We start from the raw sequence: 24,546 nt of genomic DNA, 5'->3' as shown, positions 1-24,546 counted from the left end.
GACCATCAGAAATCGACAAAGCACAATTATCTACATGTTAGTGTCATCTAGTATTTTAGTGTACTGTTAATAGGATTCTTCACACTGCTCCAGATTGACGATATTGAATTAAATGTTTGTGCTACTTAGTAGTGTTGGTTCAAACTTTACTTAAAGAGAGATGAAAACACACTGAACAGAGCACAGAGGTCAAAAATCAGTGCTCACAACCCTGACTTTACATTAAATCATTTTAATACAGTTTTATTTAGATTTATTTCTGCACACATCCTTTGTTAGCATTACATACAGTTACAGAACATTCTCCACATCAGATTTATTCCATCAGTTAAATCCACACTTTTATATGTTTAGCATGTATGTGTGAATGTTTTACGTTATATCTTGGGTTTTGGAAGTAGTGCTCTGGAAGGCATATGTGATATGATTGTGTGCATGGTCCAAGTAAACATCACCATATGATGCAATGGTTCCAGAATAATGCTTCCACTGCATAAGCTCAGACATGCTGACCCGCTGTGGAACACTGGCACCTTTGCCACGGCGACCCAACTGGCACGCCCTTCCTGGAGCCACTTCCTCAGTCACACCTTTCAAATATAACAAAATAAAAGATTTTTATTAATTAACTGTGTGAGACAAAATCAATACACTTTACATCTCATGCAATCCTGTAGTCAATGTACATTACTATTACCCTGAGATTGTATATAGAATTCAACATGATCATGCTTTGTACTCAGCACACTGCTGATGATTCAGACAAATGAGTCGTGTGTGTGTTTGTGTGTGCATTTCACCTGGCATTCTTCCATCCCCTGAGCACTTGCAGTCCAGCAGGTCATGAGTGAGGCAATCGGTATTAGAGTCAAAGGTAAAAAGGTCACGCAGATCCTCGGCTGAGAAGTTGATGTGCTCACCCTTTTTCCCCAGGTCTACCACGGCTCCAGAAAGTCCCTGCTTACTCACCTGTCTCTGATAGATCTTTTCTTCTATGGTACCTGAAAGAGAAAAAGTTCACAGGTATTTTTCTGTGATCATGTCACAGCTGTCACTTTCAAGTGAATATAATGTTAGAAGTGGATGTTTATACTCTCTCTCGCATACGGTTATAAATATCAAATCATTATTTGGTGTGAGCACCGTTTGCTTGCAAAACAGCAAGGTACACTTGCACACAGTCTTGAAGGAACTCAGCAGGTGGGCTGTTCAAACACCTTGGAAAACTATCCACAGATCTTCTGTGGTAAAGGCTGTCTCAAATCCCACTTCCAGGACTCCATGTTCTTCTTTACATTGAAAATACTTCTTAATTACACTGGCTGTACGGTTGGCATCATTGTCCTTTTGAAGAGCAAATTATGGGCCAATCAGACACCCCCTTGATGGTACTGCATGATGGATAAGCACCTGCCTGTACGGGTCCCACTTGGTTTCCACCAGTTCCTTGCTGATGGCACTGCTGGATATAGTAAGTAAGCATGATGTGTCTTTCATTTGCTGCATTAAGTTTCCTTGGGCAACCACCACATCTACGATCCAAAACACTGAAGATTTTTTTGTGCTTAAAATAGTTTGAACAGCAAATCTTGAAACCCATGTCTGTTTTGAAATCTTTGCCTGGGAAAGATCTTGCTGATGCAGAATAACAATCAGTCTGTGCTCAGTCTTGCCATGGTGTACTGTCTTCAACAACCTTATCTTAGCAGCAGAGTTTGGCTGGTGGTTAAGGTGTTGGACTACCAAAGTTTGAGAGTTCAAATCCCAGGTCCACAAAGCTGCCACTTCTGAGCCTCTGAGCAATGCCCTTAACCCTCCATTGCTCATTTGTATAAAATAAGATCATATGTAATTCGCTCTGGATAAGGGCATTTGCCAAGTGCCATGTAAATGTAATGTACTGTAAATGATGATCATTAGCATCTGCTTTGTATAACTGGTTAATCATACACCTGACTTTGACCTTACAAAATCCCTGACTTTGTGTAAGTGTAGAAAGTGTGAAAGATGCTGGTTTGAAGCCAAAAAGTAGTCAAATGAAATACTGGTTTAATTTAGATTTTTGTGAGTGAACAGAAGAAAAATCTAAATTAAACCAGTATTTCTGAGATGTTTCTACACTTTGTTTCTACACTTTGAGTCCATCTGTGGTACAGTAGATTAAATTGATTGGACAGGATTTGTAAAGGCACACATCTCTCTATAGAAGGGCACACAGCTAACAATAAATATCAGATCAAAAACCAAGCCATGAGGTCAAGATAACTGCCTGCAGAGGTCAGTCACAGGGCACAGATCTTGGGAAGGCTACAAAAAAAATTCTGCCACACCAAAGATCCCATACATCTCAAATGGAAGAGGTTTGGCACAACCAGGACTTCCAAGAGCTGGTTCACACAACCAAATGAAGCAATCAGGGGAGAAGCGCTTTAGTACGAGAGGTGACCAAGAACCTAATGGTCACTCTGACTGAGCTCCAGAGATCCTGTGTAGACATGAAACAAAGTTCCAGAAGTACAACCATCACTACAGCCTCTACAGATCTGGGCTTTCTAGAAGAGTGGCTAGACAGAAGCCTCTCCTCAGTGCAAAACACTGAAAAGTTTAAAGGACTCTCAGACTGTGAGAAACAAGATTCTCTGGACTGATGAAACCAAGATTGAAGTGTTTGGCCTAAATTATGTCTGGAGGAAACCAGGCACCGCCCATCACCTTCCCAATACCATCCCAACAGTGTGACAATGGCCCTAAGCACACAGCCAAGACAACCCTGGAGTGACTTAGGGACAACTCTGTGAATGTCAGAGTGGCCCAGTTAGAACCCTCACTTTAACCCTATTGAACATCTCTGGAGAGACCTGAAAATGACGCAGAAAATCCGCCAATCCAGGTGTGCAAAGCTTTTTGTGTCATACCCAAAAAGATTTGAAGCTATAATTGCTGCCAAAGGTGTTTCAACTAAGTACTGAGTAAAGGGTCTGAAGACTTATGTACAGGTGATATTTCAATTATTTTCTTTTTAATAAATTTGGCATTTCTAAAATTCTGTATTCACTTTGTTATTATAGGGTGCTGATTATTATTATAAGGTGCTTTTTTTTTTTTAAGTGAAGGAGGTCTGAATACATTCATGCAGGTTGGATGTGTATAGCTGCCTGAGGAAAAAAAAAGGCTAAGGATAAAAAACTTTTTGACATTAACTTGTTGACACCAAGGAATCACCCTGAACAAGCAAGGCTGTAAATGACTTAAGGTAGACCTTGTAGAATGATAGTTTAAGCAAGACATTTTCTGAGAATTCAGCCTGGTGGCATTTGACTGGTTTCTCCAGACCTAATATACTGCAAAGATTCAGACTGCCTAAAAGTAAACAAAAAGATATGCTGTTAAGTGCTCTATACTTCTGTAAAAACAGTGTGAAAGTAGTAAACACAGAGAGTGATAACACTGTTAAAGTAGTATTATATTGTTACTAGCCTGGAAAAGGAAATATTGTGGTATTATAACATATAAGCATTATTATTGCTATCCAACCTGTTGTTAGAAATCTGTAGATGTGAACTGTTTTCTTCTGCCCATCTCTCCATACTCGGGCCATGGCCTAAAACATTGCACAGATATAGGGGGGAAAAAAGGAAAAACATTTATGAACTGCGTTATTCAATGAACAAAACATTATTTTTAAAATGCAAAATTAATATTTATAAACGTCATTAACTGGGGGTAAACATAACATTGTAATGAGACTGAAATATTAAATATGAAAATGAAGTTGCAGCAGGTATAAAAGCATAAATATACTGCATTGCATATCAGATATATTACTGTAGGTAGACTAAGTATGAAACTTTTCTCCTGTTCACCATTACTACATTACAACACATTAGTCTGAGTTGCTGCAGACCATGTCAAAGTGACCATGCTGACACTTTTTCACCAACAAGCACCTAAAATGAGCATCAGAACTGGACAGAAGAAGGTGGCCGGGTCTGATGAATCATTTTGTTTTGCATCATGTGGATGGCCAGGGGCATGTGGGTCTGTTACCTAGTGGAACAAATGGCAATGAGATGCACTAAGGGACGAAGGCAATTAAGTGTGAAGATCTGGGCAATGTTCTTCTGGAAATCCTTGAGTCCTGGCATTCACATGGATGTTCCTTTGACACATAACACCTACTGTACCTAAACATTGTTACAGACCAAGTACACCCCTTCATAGTAAGGTATCACCCTAAAGGCAGTTTCTGCTTTTATCAGGCTAATGCACCTTGCCACAAGTCATATTCCATAAACAATTCCTTAACATTTTTTTTTTTTTGGCAAAGAGTTCACTGTCTTGATTTAGCCTTCATATTCCCCAGACCTCAATCTGAACAAGTGACTCCGGGATATGCTGGAGAAATAAATCCAATCCATGAAGGCACAAACTTACAAGCGTATTTAAATTAAGTATAAGGTCATTAATAATTGCTCCATTATCATGTACAAACTACTCATGCAGTAAAATATATAATGACTGACTACTCAAAATATCATATGCTGCTATCGTTATAGAACTACAAAAGGATTATAGAAACTCATTCTCTCAAACTCTGCACCATCTAGTGGCTAATGTCTGGGATTCGTAAAGGGTAGCAGAAGTGCAGTGGATCATTTTGGGATTTGTATAAATGCTTGTTCAAATGCAAGGTCAAATAAGAAAACCTTGTAGTAGACGGATTGCCCTTCAATGCCCTTTAAAGGCATAAGCCATATTAAGCGGCATTATGTTCTTTGTGGTGTGGTTAAAGTATAACAGTGTGGTGCAACATGTTGATTTTCTTTGTACGACGATTCAACTTGGACAAACCTGTATGTCATTGGCTGGGTTCCAGTCTATATCGTACAAAACCAGATGGGAGGCACCAACAAGATTAAGCCCCACTCCTCCAGCCTTTGAACTGAGCAGGAATAGGAAGTGGGAGGAGTGTGGATGGTTAAAGGAGTCTACAATTCGTTGTCGCTGGGCAACAGGTGTCTGTCCATCGAGTCGACACCAGGTGTAACCAAGGTGAACACAGAGGTCTTGCAGCAGATCAAGTGTCTGTGTATAATTAGACACTAACACAACCCTGCAAGTGAAGGTAAAAAAAAACAAACAGACATATTTAAATACAGCGCTATGTATGAGTATTCACCTGATGTTGAAGTTTTTCAGTAAAGTGTTACCACAAAAGTTATTTTGGATATTCATATAATCTGGAAAATTATTTACAATTAAAAATTATTATCAAGTATCCACATCCAATATTTCTGAGCTGTTGTTCCAAAATATTCCAAAAAAAAAAAAAAAAAGCAGAAATATAAGGAACCGCATATGCAAAACCTGAAGGAAAAGCTTACAGCTGTAATTGAAGCCAATGGATTCTACCAAATACTGATTGCTTTATCACCTCTGTGTCACAATAAAAAAAATATGATGCACCTTGAAATGTTATATTGTTCAATTTAAATGGCAAAACACTTAAATAAATAAATCTCAATTCCAGTAAGTACAAATCCATAATGCTGTAAGGGTCAAGCTGGTGAATAATTCTGCAAGGCACTGCACATGTTTATAAAGAAGCAAAATGTACAAATACATGACCAAGTGCAAGGATGTATATGTACTTGTCTGTGCAGTTGACATGTTGTATAGCAGCCAAAAGGTCTGTGAGCACCAGCAATTTCCCAGAGTCTCCTGTGCAAAAACCTCCAGTGGTGTAGGTCTCAGGAAAAAGGTCTATAGAAATGCTGTCATACAAATGATCAGTCTTTTTCTCCTGAAATGCAGCAAAAATAAAATTATTCCATGCCAAATAAATAACCTTACATGCAAGACCGTGAAAATCAGTAATCCAAATAATTTCCCTCTGTCCTCAAATCATTCAGATAGTTTTCGGTTAATCAGATTTTTTAATTTCTATTTCTGCTTTAAATTTTGTACTTTTAGAATTAGCTCCTCTGATTTGTTTAAGATTTATTCTACAGTTTATTTTTGTCACTACTGCACTGTCTTGCACTACTGCAAGGCTAAACCTGTACTGTACCTTCCCTGTATCTTTAGCAAAAATAATTTCATAGAAACCCCTAAACCTGAAAAAGCAAAGACACTAAAAATGTGTTCGCTGATCCAATATGTTTGAAAAAAGTGCATCAAATTCCTGCCAGATTATTATTATATTTAATATTCATTCATTTTCTAGCGCTTATCCAAACTTCTTGGGTCACGGGGAGCCTGTGCCAGGTGTCATCGGGCATCAAGGCAGGATACACCCTGGACGGAGTGCCAACCCATCGCAGGGCACACACACACAATCTCATTCACACGCACACACACACACACACACACACACACACACACACACACACACACACACACACACACACACACACACACACACACACACACACACACACACACACACACACACACACACACACACACACACACACACACACACACACAACGGACAATTTTCCAGAGATGCCAATCAACCTAACATGCATGTCTTTGGACCAGGGGGAGGAAACCGGAGTACCCGGAGGAAACCCCCGCGGCACGGGGAGAACATGCAAACTCCACACACACAAGGTGGAGGCGGGAATCGAACCCCCAACCCTGGAGGTGTGAGGCGAATGTGCTAACAACTAAGCCACCGTGCCCCCCCTTATATTTAATATATTTTAGTAAATCATAAAAATAAATTTCTAATGATTTGAAGAACAGGAATTGATTTGGGGCTGTCTGGCACTTCTGGGATTTAAATACCTAACCTTACAGACAGGAAAACCACTGCCATGTGATTACATGGATTCAAGAACCTGTTACGGATGTTATTTTTATATTTCGTTCATTTTGTAAAAGTAAAATGAGAAATAGTAGTGAGAAACAGCTCCCCACTATTCAGTCATGGCAGAAATGAATATGCATCAACCAGGAACGTAAATGGCTGTTGGTGCATCATCACATACCTTTATTGTGTTGTAAAGAAGCCCAGGGTGGTTGCATAGTTTCTTCAAAGCATTAATGCAGGCAAGGTGAGGGCTGTGTGTAAACGTGTGTGCGCTGGAGGCAGCGAAACACGCCTTGACAGGTCGGCTAGAGAGCAGCTCGTTGTACAGCTGCACCTGCAGCTCTGTGGGCCTACAGAACACCGTCCATTCCAGTCGCCCAGGTAAGAAACAGTTGATGATCTCTTGAGTCCTGCGCAGCGTAAATGCGCTGGTCAGCCGAGCAAGTTCTGCTGCTCGCTCTTCACCTATGCACCTTTCCTCCTAAAACAGGTTACAGCTCAGTACATACACACACAAACTAAATATATGTACTGATTTATTTTATTTATGTTTTTATTTGTGTACTACCTCGGTGCAGGTGGGCTGGCGGGATTTGAGGATCGGTTCTTCATAAATCTTTCTGTAAGCCGCTGAAGTTCCCAAAATGCCTGGATTTACAAACTCAATGATGGAGTAGAACTCATGGAGGTCATTCTGAACAGGGGTACCTGGTAGTGGTCATAGACATAAAGTTGTAGTATAATTTCTTTATTTTAATCTAATATTAAGTCTGTATCAGTTTGTAAAATGCCAGACCAAAGCCTATGTTCTGTTTATGTACAGGCAGACAGGGCAGTTAGTTACATTAGTCCTAATGGTACTTTGCTATGAAGATAATTATACAATAATTATGCGGCTTAAAGAGTGAAGTAGCAAAGAATGATTTTATCTTAGAAAGATTAAAAATAGACTATTAAAAATGAACATACTGAATACGGTGCCACAAAATCAAAAACACTAACCAAAAAGGAAAAGTGAAACATAATAATTCTGTCCATAATTTCATTTTTATTTATTTATTCATTCATTTATTTATTTATATTCATCTTCATTAACTGATTTATCTGCTTTGGATAAGATGGCAGCCCATCCTGAGGCACCACACACAAACACCTAGCGCAATTTAGGCCTATGTTTTCAGAGGAGAGAAGAAAACAGAGAGCCTGAATGAACCCCACATGGACACAAGGAGAACATACTCAGAGAAAGTCCACAAAGACAGTAATCTGAGCTCCAGCCATGAACCAGTAACCCAGGAGTGTGAGATGTTAGTGCTCTACAATCGAATGTTTTCTAGGTCACTCTTGTGGATTGTTTTGCATTTTTATGTAAAATGTAAAACCAGAAGAAATAATGAGAGGGAGAGAATTTGTGGGTTTGTGACTGACCTGTAAGAATTACCCGACGTTCGCAGGCCAGGGCAGTGAGAGCACTGGCTGTTTTAATATTGCTGTTTTTAAGCCGATGGCCCTCATCACAGATGACCAGACCAAACTCCAGCTTCTTTAAGGTTTCTACAGAGCGCAGTAACATCTCATAACTAATTACCATTACAGGAGACCGGGGACAGGATATAAAGTCCTCCACACGGTTGTCCTGTGGAAAAAACATGCACACAAACACAAGGTTTATCCACTGGCTTTTGAATTACTGTAGCTAAATAAGCTCACACTTAAGAATAGATATAAATAGTTCTGTGTGTGAAACAAATTACAAAACACATTCAAACAAACCTGGTCAACAGTGTAAACGCTGATCCTCTCTCTGCCAAGCCATTTATTGAATTCAATAGCCCAGTTTTTCACCAGACTACCGGGGCAAACCACCAATGCTCTATTCAGCACAGGCCGCCCACCATAAGGCCCCTGCCTCAGTAAAGTCCACAAGACACACACACATTGCAGTGTCTTCCCCAAACCCATCTCATCTGCTAAAATGGCTCCACAACGGCCAGCCAACCTGCAACATACAACACACTGACACAGTTACCTTCGACAGTACCACAAAAATAAAAATTCCAATCACTATCCAGTTTATTAGGAAATCCAGTACACTTTCACATTAAAACAATTATCTAATCAGTCAAAAGACAAAACATATTTTATGTTCTCCTCATGGCACCAGCTCCAATCTACCAAGGCATGGGTTCTACAAGAACCTCTTTAGGTATGCTGCGCTGTCTGGCACCAAGACATTAACAAAGAATTTCATTAACACCCTAAGTTGTACACGGCGGAATTTATGTTAGTGGCTGGGCACAGGGTTCCGTAGTAGGACACTTCCTAGAGCGGGCATCACCAAATGGCGGACGGCGGTCCGGATCGGGACCAAGTGACGGGTCTGCCCGGACCCGTTAAAATTCTAATATTATCAAATTAAGCATCTAATTATTATAATCTAATATTATAAGATTATATAAGCTCTTTGATATTAATAAAAAGGTAAATCTTTCGTTCATGCGCAGTTAATCTAGTTATTACGACAGGAGCGTCATCAAAAGCCAAGCCAAAAACAGATTGTTTCTGTTCCATACTCCAGAGCAGAAGGTGGCAGTAATGCACCTAATTATGCTGGCAGGACAATTAAGATTCAACCTGCTGACAGGACAGTTACATGCCCACTTCTCTCACTAGGAGAGGAAGATGGTAAGGGAGTAAGGAGAGGTGGAACGGAGAGAGGAAAAAGGGAACTGCTCAAAGCTCTGCACTTTTCTTTTATTCAGTAAATTCTGCCCTGTTCTATTTTACTTGAAATGTTCTTTTGCCTAAGGTTCCTGTTATTAATGTAGTTAATGTTTAAAAAAGGGCAGCTCAAAGGTCTTTTGTTTAATTTTTTTTCTTAAAGATTAAAAGCACTTTAATTTTATTCAAAAGATTCTGAATGTTTTACATTACTTAAAATATAGGCCCTAAGTTCAGGCTGCTCAAAGCTGTGTTTGCACTTTTTATTTATTTTATTCAGAAGAAATTCAGTGTCTGTTGTCTGTTACTTGACATGTAGTAAAGACAACTACAGGATTGTTTTCCATTCAAGTGCCATACTGTAAAAGTTCAGAATTTGAAAGCACTTGAAATTTAACAATAAATTATATAGAAATGTATGTGCATTATTGATTTTATTAACATGAGGGTACACTATTTTAAGTGACAATATAAGATTTGGACCTTTGCTGGGAGGAAATTTTAGTAACTGGACCTCTTTGAATTTTAATTGAATGCCCCTGCCCTAGAGCATCACACTCCATCCACTGACTTGTCTTCTTCCCACTGTAAATTCTGGTCACATTTCTTCCCCCGGTAAATACTCAATCATACCCAGTCATCCACATACTGTAATGGTAATGCAACTGAGACTCATTGGACCAGACATTTTATTCCACCAAGGTCAAATAAGTAACATATTTATATTACTTGTAGCCTACCAATCAGCATGAACCAGTCTAATCATTCTCTTTCTGAGCTCTCTCAACAATTTTCTGCCTGTGGTTCTGCCGCAAACTGGATAATTTTGTACCATTCTGTGTACTTTCTGTCTACTCACATCCCTAGTTATGAAGTGCTTCGAGAAGCTCGTCATGAGGCACATCAAGACCCAGTTACCACCCTCACTGGACCCCCCACAGTTTGCGTATCGTCCAAACCGCTCCACAGACAATGCCATTGCCACAGCCCTCCACTTAGCCCTCACCCACCTGGACAATAAAGACCCTTATGTACGAATGCTGTTCATAGACTTTAGTTCAGCATTCAATACAATCATCCCTCAGCACCTGATTGAGAAGCTGAGCCTGCTGGGACTAAACACCTCCCTCTGCAACTGGATCCTGGACTTCCTTACTGGGAGACCTCAGTCAGTCCGGATCGGGAACAGCATCTCCAGCACCACCACAGTGAACACTGGAGCCCCTCAGGGCTGCGTGCTCAGTCCACTGCTGTTCACCTTGCTGACTCACGACTGTGCAGCAATGCACAGATCGAATCATATTATCAAGTTCGCCGATGACACGACCGTGGTGGGTCTCATCAAGAACAAGAATGACGAGTCAGCATCCAGGGAGGAGGTGCACCAACTAACTGCCTGCTGTAGAGCCAACAAACTTTCTCTGAATGTGGATACAACTAAAGAGATGGTTGTGGACTTCAGGAGAACACAGCGCAAACACTCTCCGCTGAACATCGACGGATCATCCGTAGAGATCATCAAGAGCACCAAATTTCTTGGTGTTCATCTAGCGGAGAGCCTCCCCCTGGTCACACAACACCAGCGCCATCACCAAGAAAGCCCAGCAGCGTCTCTACTTCCTACGAAGGCTGAGAAAGGTACCTCTCCCTCCCCCATCCTGACCATGTTCTACAGAGGGATCATTGAGAGCATCCTGAGCAGCTGCATCACTGTCTGGTTTGGGAACTGTACGATCTCGGAACCCAAAATCCTGCAGCGGATAGTGAGGACAGCGGAGAAGATCATTGGGGTCTCTCTTCCCCCCATCATGGACACTTACACCACACGCTGCATCCGCAAAGCCAACAGCATTGTGGATGACCCCACACACCCCTCACACACACACTCTTCACCCTCCTGTCGTCTGGAAAAAGGTACCGAAGCATTCGGGCCCTCACAACCAGACCGTGTAATAGTTTCTTCCCTCAAGCCAACAGACTTCTCAATAACTGAACTGAACTGTACTGAGCACAACATACACACATCATCTGTATGGACTGCACAGACCCTCACAAAGCACACACACCGACACATCAATCTGTTTAAATGCTGCTTACAATCCATCAACCTGTTTACATGCTGTTTTGCACACTTTTTCTGCTGTTTTGCACAAACTGTCCAACATTTCAGCCGTTTTTGCACATATTGTACGATATCTCAGCCATTTCGCACATACTATACAATATTTCAGTCATTTGCTGTTTTTTGCACAATTCTATATATTATCCCAAGGACCTGCTGCTAAGAAACTGTGTTCATTCTAATGTTGCTGCACGAAACATTGTTTGAACATTCAGTATTCACATACAGTATTTACACTATGTTTCGTGTATGGTTGAAATGACAATAAAAGCTTCTTGACTTGACTTGACTTTATGTCTTAAACTTAAAAGAATGCTGTACAGTCCCAGGTGATCAGCAATTTCTTAAGTGTTATAACCAGCTTGTCTGGAACCACCAACCATGCCACATGACTCAAAGTTTCTGAGAACCCATTTTTCCCTCAAGTTCCACTATTAGCGTGGGCACTTGTGACCGGTCTGCAGTTATGCAGCCCTGCAGGCAGCAGGACATGGTGTGATGTGAAACAGTCTTCCTGTAACTATTAATAGGGATAGTATGTACATATCCTTGTCCATGTTTAATGGTTTGTCCCTCTCATAACTTGGACTAATGTTGCTAGGTGTTAACCCCTCCTGAGTGGGAGCACACCACAAGCCTTGATATTTTGGAAATGCTCTGACATAAACAATGCTCAATTATCTGGTCATAACAACCTGTCCCTCAAGTCTTTAAACCTGCACAACTCTCCTGCAACTTGTAACCGTGTCCTCATGAGACCACACAGTTGTGGACCAATCAGAAGAATGGGCACCTGAGATGCAATTTAGCCTCAGTTTCTAGGCTAAACCTTGGCACAAATCTGTCATTATGAGAAAAGTTTTTTTTTTTTTTTTTTTTTTTTTTTTTGTGGGGGGGGGGGGGGGGCACAGAGAGAGAGAGATAGAGAGAGAGAGATAGAGAGAGAGTGTCCCACCTCATTCCCATGATGCATTCATATAGGAAGACCACACCCTCCCTCTGATGTGGTCGCAGGTGGTTTGTTAGATGAGGGTCCACAACCACATCCACTAACGTGAGTCCATTTTTATTACAAAGCCACTGGTGATTGGCTGAAGGCCGAGGCATCACAAGAGCTCCTAATTCAAGACATTACAAAAGTTAGATATATTGATTTTGATTTGGTGTAATCTTATAATGAAAAACCAGATAAAGTACAAACAACAAAAAACAAACTGATACGGTGCAAGGCAGACAAGTATTATTACATCATAATATAAAGCATTATTACATCATAATATAAATGCTGGAGAATACTTCTGAAACTTACAACAGCTAAATAGGAAGCTCAAGTTTCCAAAATTAAATGGATGTGGGGAAGATCGTTTCATTTATTTACAAAAATTGAGGATCTGATGTGTTCTTTTCCCTCAAGACAATTTTACCAATTTTAACACCAAATGATGGGTTGATAGATTCCTTCTCATTCCTAGGTCATCTCTCTCCTCCTCCCTCAAATCAAAGCTTAAAACCTATGTTTTCTCTCATGGTATCAGACTTCCATTGGTGACTACGCAGTCCCTCTGACCAGCTGTTCATATCTCGATTTTGTATGTTAAATCGTGTTAATACCGTATGTTTGCATAATATAGTAATTTCCTACTTGTTCCATACACTCAGATTTTGTAATCCAGTGTTTACGCTGATTACAACAATATTATACACTACTTCAACTTAATTTTCAGAAACCACTTTATTTATTCAGGATAATGTTGTTGTTTTTTTTTTTTTTTTTTTTTTTTAAGTGCGAGTTTATGAAAAGTTTACAATTTCTGTGATATCTGCAGACATGCTTCTTTTAACTTCAGACAATGCCATAGTTCATCACTTGATTTTGATTTTCACCTTAGGTTAAAACAAAGATTACATTGTTTAATTGATTTGAGGATGATAATGTTTAGCTACATTTAAGTTAGTTACTGTTCTTGCTCGACTTTTTTCCCCCCTACACTTATTGTTAATAAGTCAGATCATGCAGTTTGTAATATTCTTGAAAAGGCTCTGCATCCTGAAGATGTTCTTCATCCTGAATATTTTAGCTGAGAAAAACATCACCTGGTCTTCTAATCTTCAACAGTCCGGTATCAGAGAGCATTTACTCACTAGAACCTCAGACTCATGTGCTTGGCTGACAGGAATTCAAGATGTTTTCTTCTGCTGTAGTCCTATTTGATGTCTGGTGCTTTCTGAGTTGCTTTTCTACTCATGAAGGTTGAAAAGAAAGCTTATTTAAGTTACTGTGGCTTTCAAAGTCAGCTTGAACCAGTCGTCATTCTCCTCTGAACACTTTTCTGCCTGCAGATCTGCCAATCACTGGATGATATTGTACCATTCTGTGTACTCTATGTTATATAAACTGTAAAGACTGCTGTGCAAGAATACTCTAACCAGCTTGTCTGCAACCAACAACCATGTATGTCACTGTTAAAGTCAAATACTCTGAGATCCCAAAGATTGTCCCTAGTCGAAAGTTTGATATAAACATTAACTCTATGTGCATGATTTGTCAGCTGATGACAAATGAAAATTAAATATTTTTGAAATACAAAAATACTTCATTTTATTTCTGCTTTCATTTGAGAGTTTCATATACAAGGCCAGTTACGTACCTGGACTATTAGGATCATGTCTTGGCTTGCAGACAGGCCCCTCAGGTTCAGACACTCTCAGAGTTGCATCCTTTAGTGCTGGTCTGGCAAAGGGTTTGGAGAGCTGAGGTCTCTGATGTCTCACTGGTGCTTTAGTAATCTCTAAAGGAAACTCCACAATGGCATCTTGAAAACATCGTCCCTTAGCATAGTCATCATCCGAGATGACCCCCATGACCTCAATCTGCTTCCCTCCTACCATTAAAGTTTGGCCCTCGCACAGACTCTCCAGCTCAGATGCTTTGTAACCTGACCCTTAAACACACATTCACACAAATCAAGTTGCATTTCTAAAGCGGCTCATGAAAAATGTAAATGTATTACCATGCACACTTAGCAGACTCATGCTGACAGGCTAATATTACACGTATTACAAAGTATTATTTACGTATGTTACTTATTATTTCAGCCATTTTGCACATACTATACAATATTTCAGTCATTCAGTCGGCGCTGTTTCTGTTACTGTTTATTGTCTTTTTTGTACTTTTTGTATTGTCTTGTAACTTTTTGTCTACACTGTCTTTGTCCTGCACTGTCTTGTCTGTCTTGTCTGTGTTGTCCTGCACTGTTTGCACCAGGTTGCACAGTTTCACTTTATGTGGCTAAGACTACTTACTAAGTCCTAGCCCTGTCTATGTTTTATGTAGCACCATGATCCTAGAGAAACGTCTCATTTCACTGTGTACTGCAACAGCTGTATATGGTTAAAATAACAATAAAGCTTCTTGACTTGACTTGCCTGGACTTGAAAAGCTCAGGGAAGATTCAGAAACATGTCAAATAATCTCTGCGTGTGTAAAATTGCAATGTCACTGGGAATGTGAAAAAGGGCAATATATAAATAAAAGTAACCTCACAAACACACACACACAAGCCGGTAGGTGGATCAGCTACGTCAAGCTGCCCCTAGGTGTTAATGTGTGTGCATGGTGCTTTATGACGCCATGGGAATTCATCCAAAATGTATTTCTGCCGCACGCCCACTGTTACTCTGAATCCAAAGTGACCCTGACCAGGATAAAGCAGGAAGATGAATGAATCATTTAAATCAATGAATGAATAATTTTTCCTGCCCTACATGACTACATCTTGCATTACAGAATCTATATTGGGGCAAGGGCAGAAGCTAGCTGTTTAAGCAACCCACCCACATAAGAACTTTAAGCCTAAATATGTGATGATGTGTGTTCACCTCGTCCAATATCTTTCCCCTCCATGTCTTTGAGGACAACACTGCGTCCTGAAGCCACGAGCACAGCGTCACCTTCCCAGCGCTTATGCTTCCTGGAGGATGCCTTGCACCACATTACGCTGTAGTACCGGGCTAGAACACAACACACAAGCAGAAACTCATTTCATAAATGCAGCTGAAAGAGAATGCTTGTAAAAGGGAAGCATTTCTAATTTTTAATTTTACAAGTTATTTTAAAAATGTTATGCATCTTCGTGTACACACACTCTCACCTGTAACATTTGTGGGTATTTATTATGCATAGTAAACTCATCAACCTTAAGAAATTCAGGTGTTATGCAGTGAACTTTAAAATTTGGTTTTAGGATTAGACTGTCAGAACAATATTCTTATTATTTGAAACTATCGCATTTTTAATTTTGGATAAGTAAAATATGAGCTATAAAGGAGTGATACTACACAGATTTCACCTGCATTTTGTGTATCCAATGCAATATGAAGCAATATCCCAAAAAGGTATCAACCAACCAGAAAACAAGCTTGCAAAATAAAATGGACATGACTAAAAAAATACTGCTTTATTATTGCAATAAAATACAATCATGTGTGTCTCATATTCACAGATAGTTAAGACATTTTCTTCTTCGATAGATAGAAACAGTAAATCAAATAAATTAGTCATTTGTAAAACAGCATAGTTAACATTTCTACACAACTTTTGGGCGTTTGTTATATAAGGGGAAGTCCATGGCGTAGCCGCGCAGCCTTTAGCTTCTCCACTTTGACCTTTGATCTCAAGAGCTCCTCCTCCAACTGTTGCTTTCTTTTTAACCCCTCTCGTTTCTCATCTAAATATTGACCAAGCTTCCTGTGATTGTTCAGTAAAAGCTCATGCTCCTCTCGCATCATCTGCAAAGACTCTGCCTCCACTACTGGGTTTCTGAACAAAACACCACCCCTGTCGTACAGGCTGGGTCGGGACATGGGTGCTGAAGGTGAGAGAGGGAGATGTACAGAGGATGGGCAGGGTGAGAGAGAGGTTGCATAAACATTAGAGACAAGTTCTTCCTCCTCTTCCTCCTCCTCAATGTCATTCTCAGTCTGTGCGACAGGCTGCTCGTTGTGTGGAGTTGTTAATGTAACGGGTGAGTCGTGCGGGACTACAATTTCGAGATCAGGTGGAGGTTTGACATCCTCGGACTCCACCCTCACCACTCTGGCTGCAGGTGTGTAGTCCGGCACAGCGGGAAGAGACGAACTGCTGCCGGGTTGCTCGACTGGAGAGTTCATCTTGTATTGCAACCTGTCAGAAACAATTAAGTCAATAATATTATGTTTGTGTTACAGGTCAACACAAATATTTACTGCAACTACTGAATTTTAATACAATGGAATTTAAGAGTAAGCCTAAAATTATAATTTTTTATATTATTTTTGCAGCAATAATAAAGCAAGATCGCTTATAGCGATATGGTTAATTATGCTTATGTTTCAAATAAGCAGGTCCTATGTTTTAGACCGTACCATTGTGCTAAAACACATCTACAAACCTACCTTCTTTCATCAACATCTGATTTAACTATGGATAACAGTGTCCTAATTTTACCCACAAAACCACCTGTTCACCGAGCTTTAGTGGTGCCAGTGGGTTTAAGCCCTTGTTTCATCTCTGCCTAAAGAGAACAATGCAGCAGTCCTTTACTCCTTTAGCCTGTCTAGCTCTGTACATTGTAACTCTGCTAACAATACGATGACATGACAGCATGGCGGAATTATTCAAAGGAATAACGAAAATATAGCACTAACCACAATCATTAAGCACCTCACATATATTTAAATAAAAACATATAATGGTGCCTAAACTAGTGTTTTATTGTGGAGTTTTCCTTTAATAACTCTGCATTTAGTTTCACTCCTATTGCCGTTGTCTCAAGCATGAAAAATAAAATATTAAACTCTTTTTAGCTAGCTGCTGTAATTACTCAGTTTTCCTCTTCCATCCACAACTGTACACACTGATGTTACTACATCACTACAGAAGTAGCAATGTATAGCACACTAGAGTAAAAAATATGGGGCTATAGACTTGTGGAAACAGATCGGTGAACACAAAGAGGATGATGGGAGCACGATTATAAAACAGAGAAGAGTTATGAATGATGAACTTCACAATCAATAAATAGTGATATGTCTATTGTGGTAAATGTTATTTTAATTATTGTAATTTACCTTCTAAAGCGACATCTATATATCTACCTTCTGTACATGCCTACACACACTATAACATAATAACAGAGAGAAAGACAACATATGTTAGGTCTGTATGTTGTCTTTCTCTCTCTGTGTTATGTTATAGTGTGTAGGCATACATGTGTGTGTTTGTGTGTAATATTAATGTATATATTTACATATACATACATAATATATATCTATGTAAATATATACATTAATATTATATATATATATATATATATATATATATATATATATATATATATATATATATATATATATACACACACACACACACACACACACACACACACACACACACACACACACACACACATGTATGAATGAGAGAGAAAGAGAGAGGGAGAGAGAGAGAATTGACACTAACCAATCAGCACAAGACTAACAGACTAATGCAGATCTAGGTTTAAATCAATCTCACTACATGATGCCCACCTAACCATATTGTGCACAAGTCTTCCATCGTGTGTATATTCATTTGCTTTTGTGCACTGTATTACGTTCATTACTTTTAAAGCAATCTAGTTGTGTGCAATCAAGCATACTTGGACCTCACCTGTGGAGCATGTTGTGCTCTTTGTCCCCTGCATGAAACAGATGTGGAATCATCTCCATGATCCTTTTGGTTGGTTCTGAGATGCTGCCCCGGTACTCAGGCTGGGCGTGGCTCCTCTGGACCACTTCTTGCTTGGCACTTTCCTTGAGTCTTTTGTATAGGGTCCGGAGCCCCTGCGCCGTCCGGGGTGGCCTCTCTCCTCCCAGGCTGTTGTAGCGCTCGGCTATGCTCTCCCAGCACCGGTTCTTGTCCACAATCACCGCATGCTTGTTTGTATGCTCCTCCAAAATGCGGATGTGTGGCTGAACCAGCCGGAGTAAGTCCAGTTTCTCAGACAGAGTAAAGTTTGAAGAGCGTGCCTTGCCCACCAAGCTGCTCGTCATAAACACAGCAGACATCTTTGATTCTAGACCAGTTTTGGTTACTTTAGACTCTGCTTCCTTTTCCTCACTAGTCTTTTTACCCTGTGTTCTTTTTACCATCGGTTTGTTGGTCTATCTCTGTAAAACTCTAGCATGTGTGAGAGTTTCTGTGCTGGTTCTGTTACACAGCCACACACTCTCCATGCACAGAAACGTGAAAGGGGAAAAAATCAGGCTTAACTAGGCCAGCCTCGATTAGGCCCACGCCTATAGGGGAGGGCTTTGCTCAAATTCCTTTCAGCTTAAGCTGACGCAGGTTCAGTAAAGCTGCTTAAGCCTGGCCTGACCTACATAACAAACCCAACTGCATTACAACAGGGAAAATAATGAGTCTCTCTTATTGCAAAGATGAATTACTGTTGATTTGTAATGAGAACGGTATAAAGCTTTATAAATCACGACTAAAACGTCTAAACCCGGTTTTAAGGCTGCATCCTATTCACTACGGTAGTGAGATCTTTGTTTTAACTCCCCGTGGTTTGTGCTGTAGACTTTTGGCACACTATTTAGTGCGGTAGTGTGCGGATTGGGACACAGCCAGAAACCGCTTTGTAGCGAGTTTTGTTAACAACCGTTTGGAAACCGCTTTCTTTCGATTTATAACCGGATGTTTCCTTTTGCTACACGATTGTATGACGACTGTAAACAACGGCATGTGCAAGAGAAACACTAGTTGCTTCTAATTTCACTGGGACGTCTCGGGAGACGTCTTTTTGTGCTTGAGCTCTGCTTTGGGATCTGCTCAGTGGCTACTGACCGTTGAGATGTCAATCATATGTACCGTGTGTGCTGATTGGTTCGTTTTCTTCATGGGGCGGGCACAATAGGGGGCAGGGAATGTCTACAGAGATTCTCTTGCTAACTCTTTTCTACAGTCGAGCTTAGCGTCGTCCTTAGAGCTGGACTTTAAACAATGTTCAAAGATCTACCAGTTAGACGTTTAATAATCATTAACACAACACCATTGCATTACACAATAAACATCTTAAAGACTATACCGTTGCAACTGGTTTGCTGTAGTAAAATCATAAAGCAGAAATAAAGCAGTGTGTTTTGAGAACATAATTCATATATAAACAAACAGACAGGCCAGTGGTCTGGGTCTTGAACTCTATAATACAGATTACAAAACTACAATAATAGTTTGTATGAAATAGTGCCTCAGATAACGCTGTTATCTCACAGAGGGCCGACATGACCCGTAATAATTTGTGGTTCTTATTTATTTATTTTTAAAAAGATTGTTTTTAATCATCACAACACAAATCTGTCAGTACCGCCACAATTTATACCGATTTCGTCACTTCCGCCAACGCACAGCCTTAAGTTCCAGCCACGATGCTTAATTGACAGAGGTACATGATTGACTGAAAATGCTAAATGATTGCAAAGATCCAGAGCTTACCCTAGGCTTAATGAATAGTGCAACATTTTCAAATTTGTGAAAAAATTAACTACATACCATAAAAATGACACGAAACAGTGTTTTATATAAGTGGCAGAGTGAATAGATGTTGACTGGGGGACACAGAGCTAGATTGGGGTGACTACAGCAAAACAAGTCATACTGTCTTGTTGGAAAAAATCTTGATATGTGCTCTTATTATATGAACTATTACAATTGATGTTGTAGGACATATGGGGGTAGGCCAGATATTGTAATAGTGTTGAGCTATACGAGTTATATGATTATAATATAATATATGTATATATATAGTGTTAGATGCCTTGAGACAAGTGTTAACAGAAATAAGGTGGTTTATTGGGTTTATTGAAGTTATAAAACTCGGTACTCAGAACGCTGAGAATTTGAGAAAAACAAGAAGAAAGGGAACCTGTCCTTTAGGAGAGAACAGAGGAACTAAGGCTTAAAATAAAATGCACATGCAGGCCTAGTCTGGACAAACAAGACAGACTGAGGTCATAAGTCTAGCAAATTTAAGGAGTCAGCATAAACAGATCTCCAAATATATGCAAAACAACATTACAAAATGCAAAAGCTTAGCTTAAGTAATAATGCAGTACTTTTACTGACCAGATAAAAAATCTAATTGTAAGTCGAATACCGCTAATATATAATCCAGTTGATTTGGAACCTGATGTTACTGTAATCAAGAAAATCGTATCCTAAAATATGATCATAAAACGTCGTATGTCATAATCACATCCTAAATCAGAACTCCTATATCATAGGTGATGGTAGGTGATTGAGGGATTGAGTATCATCACTGATCTGATCATTTTATATCTTTATGTTATATGTAGAGACGTGATTAATTTAGTGTAGGGCAAATGGTTTATATGTGATTGTCATGGTAATCATATACAACATATACATAGTATAGGCGTACAATACAGGTAATCATAGTAATCATACAGGTAATCATGTAGTATAGGTTATAATGTAGTAGGTAAATAATCCGGAGAAATCATATCATATTAAATCATCATATACGAAACATAGAAAATGATAGAGAAAAACTCACTCATTGTAATTGTATAAAGGGAGATTGGTGAGATTGGACAATAGTTTTGTCAACGCAGCATATTTTTAGTAATGCAGAAGTTCAGAAAGTCGGCGGGAACAACAACAGGCCAGACTTAATTTTCGGTAAAAGGGCAGACTTGTTTTTCGGGGAAATGAGGCAGGGGGGCCACGGGCAATTCTGTAATTCTGTAGTGTCAGGAGAAAAGTCAGACGGGTCAGGTGGATTGACGTAAGAAGGTATAGACGCATCAAGAGGTGCCAGGGTATATATTGAGGAGATTCCTTTGGAGGGGGCGCTCTTGCTCCTGCTTGCTTGCTTTTTTGTGGGGGAAGTTTTTGGGTGGCATGGGGATGCACTGTTGGGGTTTTTCTTTGATACTTTCGACTTAGAAGTTTTTCCTCCTTGAGCTCAATGGAAGCAGTGGCTGATCAGCACCAATAAAGAGTTTTGCTCATTCTCATCCAGGTCTGGAAAGTTTTCTTATTATTCAAATTCAAATAGTATTAAGTACAAAGTTTAAAATGTGATTAATTAATTAGTATTAAGTATTAATAATTAAGTATTATAAAATTAGTGTTAAGTATAATTATTTTAGTATTAAGTGTGAAAGACTATTATTGACTATTATCTATTATTGACTATTAATTTGGCAGTAATGCACCCCTGGCATATGTCCACTTGGATGGTGGCTCTCCAAAAATTTCCGACAGTCTCTGTATCTAAAAATTTTGATCGTGAGTATTTGTGTTGGAACAATGTATTACTCTCATGTGAGTTCTAGTCCAGAAAGGACAGAGCACTGCTCATACTCTTACTATTGGATAACATTTACAGGGTATTTGCAAAGGTTTACATTAATCTAGGTGGAATTGACCATAACTGTGTCTTCCTTTCATATTCATGACTAACTTCATTTGAGCTCAATGAGAAGCCTATACATTGCAAAATATATTTTATGTGTATTTATTAAAAAGAACACCTCCTTGATAGGGATTAAATGACCTGTATTTATTTGATACACATGATACTATGATTAGAAACTAAAGCAAATGGATAGAATTTGAATAAAGTTGAGACTGGCAAAAAGTTTCTACAGTAACACGTCATGTAATAAGTGTTTACAATCAACTGTTACAGCTCTACTGTTAAGAAGCAATGGTGAATCTTACCTGTTGGCATGACAGTGGTGTGTGATGACTGTTGGGGAGAATCCGGGAGCTGCACTGATCCCAGGGGACAGCTGAGACACTCCAGGCTATTTTCTTTCCTCTCTTCCTTAGCGACGGCACTCAGAACCCTGGCTAAAGCCCTACCCGCTGAAGAGGCTCCGACAACAGCTGGAGTGTCTCCAGTCCTCTCAGACAAGTTCCTCTGCACCTGCACAGGAAAACAAATCAGTTCTGAGTGGTTCCATGGTTTGCTGTTAACATGCACAGTAAAGGCCTTGTGTGCTATAAATGCAGCTGGATCTAGATAAATAGAAAATCATCCAAGTCTTGTAAAAGATCTAGAAATCTAATCTTGATTTATTTCCCTATGTAACTTAATAAGACATGTTGCAAAAGAGCAAAGTGTTCTGTCCTGACATTATACTGTGGTGAAAAAACTGAGTATTGAAACGTCACCATTTCAACTAATGCATTAACTTTTATGACAGTTTGTTATTTACAGTTTGTTACTTCCCTTCAGAAGTTACATACGATATTTACATGTTTACCAAAAGACAAAACGGTAACAATTTAAGAGGTAAGTATACAACAACTCTTTTCTGTTCTGCCACCGAGGTGGTGGAATGAATTTCCCCTAGGGGTCCGGACACCTGAGTCACTGGCTATCTTCAAACGGCGACTGAAGACTTAGTTCTTCATGAAATACTTCAACTAGCCCTTTCACCCTCTTGTTGTATGTGTGTATTTAAAAATAAATACATTTTAGGTTCATGGTATCTTAAGGCTGTAACCTAGTGAACCAGAGTTAATGTATTCAATGTTAGAGACTTAAAAGCACTTTTGTACGTCACTCTGGGTAAGGGTCATCTGCCAAATGCTGTAAATGTAAATGTGGTGTGTTGCTTTTTCAAAGATAAGTAAACGGTTGCACCATGAATATTTACATGTAGATTAAAAACCTCTCTCTTTAGTCAGGCGTACACACAATACCTCCCATAATCTTGTGCTCTAATACATCTGACCAAATGCACATTATTATCTAGTGCTTGCTAATATTATGAACAGCAGCTACATTAATCCCTCTCCACTGCTTCTCTCTTTCTACTCATCCTGAGATATCCAGAAATTGTACCAGCTCCTATTATCTTCAGTGCCATTAAGATTTTGGACCTCCGCTGAGATGAAGCCGACTCTATGAGGATCCTGAGGCATCCAGAGATTTACCAGCTCCAGTTAGACTCTACGATACTAAAGAGGAGATGCCAACTCCATGTGGTCTTTGAGGACAACAATCTCCTCATCAATCCAACATTTATCAGACTGTATATTTATAATCACACTCTGCAGTGTCACCCATATGAGGATGATGTTCCCCATTAAGTCTGGTTCCTCTCAAGGTTTCTTCCTTTACCATTCAAGGGAGTTTTTCCTCACCACAGTCACCTGAGTCTCTCTCATTGGAGATAAATACAAACACATTTGAATAAATCTAATATTAATCTTGAATTTTTGTATTACATTAATCTTTATATTATACTTTATAATAACCTTTTGCTCTTTGAGACAGCATCAAATGTAAAAAGCGCTATACATATAAACTTGAATTGATAATAATAGTTGCGTATGAGTCACTCAGTTATTCTCACTCAATTCGCCAACGTTGGAAATGGTCCTTGATCATCCGAGTAACAAAACAACAACAGAATTAAAATTCAAATGTATGTAAACTTTTTTAACCTGTTCATTTGTGTAAATACAGTCACCACCATGTCTTGTGGACTGCTGGTAAAAAATTTGCAATGTGAAATATTCAAGGAAGAACTAAAAATATTTTTCTATCCATTCTAGTCACTCTGATGCCACTCCAGCTGCCCAATGCAACATCACTCAAGTTGAGAATGCTTGCTGGACAGGACATGAACAGTACCTTGTTAAGGACATTTCCAGGTGCTGATGTTGGTCCTAAGGTGGACACTGCACCAGTGTGTACCGGTGCAGCAGGAGGTACAAATCGTGGCTTCTTTGCTGCATTGCCCTGGAGCAGCTGACTTGGTGCCGCAGACCTGCGCATCTTCTTGTAATTGATGATGAACACAGCAGGCAATTAAGAGACGA

General features: G+C 39.5%; 2 protein-coding genes and 1 long non-coding RNA gene across 3 annotated transcripts; 1 reads left to right on the top strand and 2 right to left on the bottom strand.

The window, feature by feature from the left end:
• Positions 1 to 216: 216 nt before the first annotated feature.
• rad54b (RAD54 homolog B) lies at positions 217 to 24,502 on the bottom strand. The gene is made up of 14 exons (XM_027172365.2): positions 24,359 to 24,502; positions 22,432 to 22,639; positions 15,543 to 15,674; positions 14,309 to 14,602; positions 12,616 to 12,778; positions 8,591 to 8,816; positions 8,246 to 8,453; positions 7,386 to 7,525; positions 6,996 to 7,298; positions 5,652 to 5,803; positions 4,852 to 5,113; positions 3,535 to 3,601; positions 801 to 1,001; positions 217 to 590 (listed from the first exon to the last, which is right to left on the bottom strand). The coding sequence occupies exons 1-14, from the start codon at positions 24,500 to 24,502 to the stop codon at positions 373 to 375; spliced, it is 2,718 nt and encodes a 905-aa protein (XP_027028166.2). The 3' UTR covers positions 217 to 372.
• Positions 16,106 to 20,360, bottom strand: LOC113659560 (fibrinogen silencer-binding protein). The gene is made up of 2 exons (XM_027172430.2): positions 18,352 to 20,360; positions 16,106 to 16,845 (listed from the first exon to the last, which is right to left on the bottom strand). The coding sequence occupies exons 1-2, from the start codon at positions 18,831 to 18,833 to the stop codon at positions 16,272 to 16,274; spliced, it is 1,056 nt and encodes a 351-aa protein (XP_027028231.1). The 5' UTR covers positions 18,834 to 20,360; the 3' UTR covers positions 16,106 to 16,271.
• Positions 21,626 to 23,368, top strand: LOC125140271. Its single transcript, XR_007139558.1, has 2 exons — positions 21,626 to 21,727; positions 22,400 to 23,368. It is a non-coding gene; the product is annotated as an uncharacterized LOC125140271 (long non-coding RNA).
• Positions 24,503 to 24,546: the final 44 nt, after the last annotated feature.

This window comes from Tachysurus fulvidraco, chromosome 25 (assembly GCF_022655615.1).
Source record: "Tachysurus fulvidraco isolate hzauxx_2018 chromosome 25, HZAU_PFXX_2.0, whole genome shotgun sequence".
NCBI lineage: Eukaryota > Metazoa > Chordata > Actinopteri > Siluriformes > Bagridae > Tachysurus > Tachysurus fulvidraco.
The sequence above is the reverse complement of the archived record's forward strand: the minus strand, read 5'-3'. Positions and strand labels throughout refer to the sequence as shown.